The sequence below is a fragment of the Malus domestica genome, chromosome 11 (genome assembly GCF_042453785.1).
Source record: "Malus domestica chromosome 11, GDT2T_hap1".
Lineage (NCBI taxonomy): Eukaryota > Viridiplantae > Streptophyta > Magnoliopsida > Rosales > Rosaceae > Malus > Malus domestica.
The window spans coordinates 13,815,497-13,821,480 of record NC_091671.1 but is presented as its reverse complement, the minus strand read 5'-3'; the positions used below and the strand labels follow the sequence as shown (position 1 = coordinate 13,821,480).

Below are 5,984 nucleotides of genomic sequence, written 5' to 3'. Positions count from 1 at the left end.
GATTTTTGTTTTTGGTTTTTTTTTCTTTCAATATTAAAGGTATTTTAACATCACGTGTAAGTGAAACTTCAATAAAAATAAATAAAATTTGAACCTGTGAAATTACATTATTACCTATCATTTTTTTGTGTGATAGAAGACTAATTTATCTTTTCATCCTCTTTTGGTTGACAAAGAGAATTTTATTAATTAGTAAAGATAAATGATAAGTCTTTATTTTAATTATTGTGAATGAAAGACAGCATGTGTGATGTTAATCATACACTCAACATACAAGACACCATGCCACATAGGAAGGAACAAAAAACAGAGAGAAAAGGAGATCGGTGGGCTGGCAGCAAAATCGTATGATTCCTATACATATTCTTTGTTAATTGAACCTTGTTTTTTAAATTACAACACGGAATAAACACGAATCACCTCAATCACGGGTGCTCTACACATCGGACATTTTCCGCTAGTCTCAACCAATTCAGTAGCACATTTTGAACACGCGCAAATGTGGCCACATCTGCGAGAAGAAATCAACAGAAATCAGAAAACGGTTTTAGAATCTCCACATGCAGAAATACTTTGAACCACGAAGGTACACATTTTGGAGTTTTACCTGTACAATAAAGAATCGATGCTGCTTTCACAACATATACAGCAAATTCCTTTCCTTACATGATCCCATTTAGACCCATCTTCTAGCAGACCGTCTTCACACACCCCTGCAAAGCAAGGCACCTCTCAAAGTCAATTCGAGGAAAGCCCGTAGCGCATCCAAGAGTGAAATCACATGGTACTCCAACGCAAAAAAAACGCGGTATTGAAAACTTCACAAGTAAAACTAATTGAGAGGTGGTCAATGTATTGTAGACAAACCTCGTGAACCAGCTGATCTATTCAGGGCATCAGAAACTTCTTGTCTTATCGAGCGCTGCAACTCAAGTTGCATATCCATGCAGGCCTCCATCATTCTTTGCAAGTTATTCATCCTCTGGTATAGCCTGGCCATGTCAATCCTCATATCGTTAATTACCTCCCAGTCCTGTATCAGTAAAATATGTGTCAGTTGAATGAGCCAAAGGCAGGCATCACAAATATTAGTGTCTTGATACCAGATCACAAATTATGATGCGAGAAGCATATGGGAACGCACAATTCCGTTATGTTGATGCATGTCATGCTGTGGCCAATTATCAGAGTGTGACTCCTGGTCCCAAAGTGGCAAGGAAGGTATTTGCTGTGATCGTAGAGCAGTACTAGGACTACGACTCTCAACAGCATCCACGTGACCCCCATTTTGATATGCACCTGTCTGCTCTAGATCCTGTTCTGCAGGTTCAGGAGAAGGTGATGTATCATCCAGCTCCCAGTCAATGGCAGCGTGACTTTGCCTTTCTACATATGATTGTAACAGTCGATCTAGATTCTGACGGAAACCACTACTAAGAAGATTAGAGACCCTTCTCCTGCAACATTAAAAAGATTTCCATAAGAAAAACAGATCCATCAGAAGCCAAAGGCATATTCATAAATTAATAACATTTCACACCTGCTTAGGAGTTCCCTTAGCTCGGTGCCAGGAGCATTATCATCATCCGGAAAATAAAATGCGTCAGTCTGCCTGACCGGATCAACATCCTGGTCCGATGGCTCTTCTAACCAACTTTGAACAGCCTCCTGAAAACCACTTTCCTCGTGCCACACTTCAGGAACTTCAAGATGACTGTTTTCTCTATCTTCGCTCTCCAACAACTCCTGGGACCATTCATAAGCAGTTGTTTCCTGCTGATCCCTAGTTGTATCTTCCCCAACATTTTCTCTCAAGTCATTATACTCAACAACAGGTTGTTGCCAGTCCCTTCCAGCATTTTCTGAAACTCGATCCTGCCACTGTTGCACCTGGGAAGTAAATTCTTGAAAATTTACATCCCCAGGCACGCTGTCTAGTAAATTATATATATGATCAGACTGTTCACCTATTACACTTGCCTCCCCACTTGGCTCAGACTGCTCATTAGATATATGACTGACTTTTCGCGTGTTACTGTGTCCACTAGCATCATTTTGCAAAATTTCTTGGGGCTGCTCAACAGAAGTGGTTGCCTGTAAGTCCCCAATCATGTTATAATCAGTAACATCCCTCCTTTCGATAAATTCAGTGATACTTGAGCACTGCCAGTCTCTTGAATGGTGTTGCCAACCCTCTACAGGAGCATTAGATTCATCTGAATCTATATCTTGAATGGTGTTGCCACCCAAATCCCTGCAATCTGATATTCCACAGCTATCATGTTCTCGATCCTCACTTGCCTCGTCATTAGCGGCAGATCGTTCAGAAGACCCGGCTAGGACCTCACGTGGGTTGTCTGCTTGACCATCCCCATTTCTACTACCATTAGAAACACTACAGGATGTCTCAGAGTGGCTGCTGCTTACTTGACCGGATACAGAACTATCCAATCTGGAGCAAAAACCGTCCCTACTCAAACAATAGATTTCAAAATATCGATGAGAATTTTTTTTCAATATAACGAGAGAAAAACGAATAACGAACTTAATTCACTATTAATGTAAGACATAAAGATTCACTGACAAGCAAACAAAAAAATACACTAATGGATTTACTCAACCAGTCTATAGTAAATATATAAAGATGCTCTAAGGGTGAAACTATATGTATACATCAGATACTACATACATTACTGTAACCTCAAAAATAAAAAATTATATGGGACAAAGTCCGAGAACCATAATCAATTCCTAATTTACTACCGTCAGAACAGCAGCATGAGCAGCAATTATGGGGCAACATCATACTGAAATGGTGATAAGGGGTTTAGAAAAAGAATTAGAGTTCAATTTCACCATGTGAAAGGTAAATTGTTTGTCTAAAACTTTTCATTATACAAAACCAGTAAAGGAAGAAAGGAAACTGAAGAAAACTGGTACAGCTTGACAACCCCCCTACTTAATAGTGTGTCCAGATCAAATTCACCTGTTTGTTTGACCATTGAGATAACTTGCCAGCACAAGCTAATAGCTATGTTTTGGTGTCTTCCAACAACAACAACAACAACAAAGCCTTTTCCCACTATGTTTTGGTGTCTTCCAAATAATCAAAATATAAAAACTTCACAATCTGCCTAATGTAATTTAGGCCACAATCATCTTTCTATTGTGGAACACCCTTCAACCCCCCTAAACTAAACAAATTATACCAAAAGCAATTTCACGATTCAAAAGAGGTTGGGAGAAATATCAAATATTCATACATGAACAAACTTGGAAGAAGATGATACGAATGTAAAGAAAATACAAATGACACAAAAAATGAAAGAGAATTATAAGGATGGGTCAAATCATCACTATGAGATGATGCAAATTAGAGCATAACTTTGCAAAAGAAAAATGAAAGAAAAATATTTTTCAAATTAAAACAGGGCAAAAATACCTAAGACCAGAGACTGTGTGCCTTTGTCTCAATAAGCCTAATTCATTTTCAGCCAAGGAAGTAGGTCTCTCGTTCTCAATCACTCTAGCATTTCGTAAGAATCTTCCTTTAAGCAATGACTGCAAGAGAAACAATGTTAGCATACCAGTACCCAAAATTATTTTCCATGCCTTAAAGTTTAAAATCAATATAAAAACACATTATTACACTTCTATGACATAGCACTAACATATTGGTTTTGTCTCAAAGATCGCTTGTGTGGGTATTCACATTAACCGATGATAGTCAAATATTGTACATAAAAACTTTCACAAAAAAGTACAGTGTAAGTTCAAGTATAACTAACTCAAAATCCCATTTTCAACAAGCAAGTGACGATGTCGAAAGCATTATAGCAATGAACCTGAATGCGGTTGCGGTGAGCAAACTGTGATACAGCCCGGTGCTCCAACAAGACTTGAAGTTCACTTTGTCTTTCCCTCTCAGCCTTCTTTACCATATCCAGCATAGCCTGTCTACCACATAACTTACGAATTCCCCTTCGTGTATGCTCAGACCTGCCTTCAGTTTGGTTAACAATCAATCCATCACGAACTCTTTCAATTTGATTACCAATTTCAGCAGGTTGTTCTCCTCTATTGTCACCCGAGGCACCTCTCTGCTGGCTGTTAATTCGCACCCACTCCCTTACAATTCTCACCCTTTCCTGTTCAGTTTCACCGAGCCACTCTGCCCTTGAACTATTATTCATATGAGAACCATTTGACGTATATTCAGCCACACCACAATTCATCCATTCCCTAAAAACTTGCCTCACCCTCCCCCTTTCAACCTCCCCAAAATCAGAATGCTCACTGCTAATATTACTGCACTCCTCATGTTCATTTGATGACCCAATTTGACCCCGGGACCATAATCCGCACTCACTCTCGCCCACACTCACATCCTCCAAATCACCTGCGTGGTCACTACCGTGGTCTTCAGTAGTGTCTTCCCTCGAGATCTCATCAATCAACCTATCACTCCTTTGTACAAGCAACCCCTCACTAGCTCTCTCTTGGGCACGACTCACCACATGCTCACCCTCAAGCTCCCGCCACCTTTGTAGTAGGGAGGATGCGCGGGAACTCACCCTCCCTTCATCACGTATCCATCTAGATGTATGAGATTGAGAGTCTCTAAGGAAAGAAGGCTCAAGCACAGAAGCATTGTGTAGACCAGCAATAGCCATTCCCAAAAATTGAAACTAAAAATTCGTCCTTCAACCCATCTGTATAAAATGCATTGAAAGGCGCATTCTTTACAGGAATTACAATCAGATGATTCTTTTAAAAAATCAGACCACCAAATTCAGAAGAGAATAGCGAAGCTCGTAGTCATTGTCTCTGTCATCATTGCCAACATAAAGGTGATAAAACAGACATCCAATCTAACCACCATTAAATTATCCAATTCCTTCAATAAACCATCACAGCTGTGATAGATTCCTTCACCTTTACTGCTTTCAGAAAACAAAACAAAATCAAAATCTATAATTTACCTCCAAATTACCATCAATCTGTTAAAAAAAAAAGCTTAAATAATATACCTCAAAACGTAAAAGGGCAGAAATTGAACAAACAAAAACTTGTCAAAAGTCCAAAACTCAGAAATCACCGAAATCAAAATCCAACAACTCCTCAATCCTCTGTTTGGTCTTCGAGAAAATGCACAAACGGACAAGAAACTAAGGCGTGGAATCTCCTTTTCCTCACCATTTGGAACCCCACTAACATCCCAACACCACATTTAGACTTAGTCAACCTTAATTTTACCACACCTAACAGCCAAACCCCCAGATTCACACATCCATTTTCCATCATTTTCCCTAAACTTTCCCCGCAACCAAACAAAAACTTGAATCGAATACTAAATCGCATTACAAATCAAATCAAAACCGACGAAATCACCGAGCAGAACTTGAAACCGCGAGGATTTAAATAAAAACCCTGGGGAAAATTTGAGGAGTGAAAAACTTACCGTTGAAGGTCTCTGAGATTTGGTAGTAAAGGAAACGAAAACCCTAGCTGTGTAGAAAGTAACAGAAGGAGAGAATATTTTAGAGAGAGAAAGTGGAAGTTTCAGAGAGAGAGAGAGAGAGAGAGAGAGAAGGGGGGGGGAAGAGCGGCGAAATTAAGAAGAATAAATGGAAACACGTCACGGTTGGGAGGCATTCCGCCATAAATATTTGCCGTAACGCCAACGTCTAAAAAATTTGAGAGGAGCCCGCCAGGGGTCGGCACGTGTCATATGTCACGTGTCCGTTTCTGCCGGTCGTTTTACGAAACCTTCCAACCAAATCTTAAATTTAATGGGAAGTGGGGAGCAGCTCGAGATGGAGACGGCGCCGTTTGCGTCGTCACTCAGATGGGATACGGCACCGTTTGGATGGCTTCCTTTTGGAAGGATCTCAGTGGTGTTTTTGAGTGGGCCCCTTTAGAGTTGTGATATTAGAAAAATAAACTATCAATTTATGTAGGAAAGCAAATATGGTTGAAATTAT

General features: G+C 39.8%; 1 protein-coding gene across 2 annotated transcripts; it reads right to left on the bottom strand.

Annotated features, from left to right (window-relative positions):
- Positions 1-332: 332 nt before the first annotated feature.
- LOC103422884 (uncharacterized) lies at positions 333-5,666 on the bottom strand. Of its 2 annotated transcripts, none has more exons than XM_008360946.4 (8): positions 5,462-5,666; positions 3,846-4,940; positions 3,443-3,561; positions 1,541-2,470; positions 1,145-1,457; positions 868-1,033; positions 608-713; positions 333-511 (listed from the first exon to the last, which is right to left on the bottom strand). In XM_008360946.4, the coding sequence occupies exons 2-8, from the start codon at positions 4,671-4,673 to the stop codon at positions 394-396; spliced, it is 2,580 nt and encodes an 859-aa protein (XP_008359168.1). In that variant the 5' UTR covers positions 4,674-4,940; positions 5,462-5,666; the 3' UTR covers positions 333-393. The 2 variants fall into 2 exon arrangements, with proteins under 2 accessions (XP_008359168.1, XP_017184339.1); XM_017328850.3 differs by having other exon boundaries at positions 5,031-5,637.
- Positions 5,667-5,984: the final 318 nt, after the last annotated feature.

Coding starts and splice junctions, on each gene's coding strand:
- LOC103422884 (XM_008360946.4), bottom strand. CDS start 4,673: ATGGCTATTGCTGGTCTACACAATGCTTCTGTGCTTGAGCCTTCTTTC. Junction 2,471..3,442: donor CACACAGTCTCTGGTCTTAG/GTATTTTTGCCC, acceptor TTGTTTGAGTAG/GGACGGTTTTTGCTCCAGAT. Junction 512..607: donor ATCGATTCTTTATTGTACAG/GTAAAACTCCAA, acceptor TTCTTCTCGCAG/ATGTGGCCACATTTGCGCGT.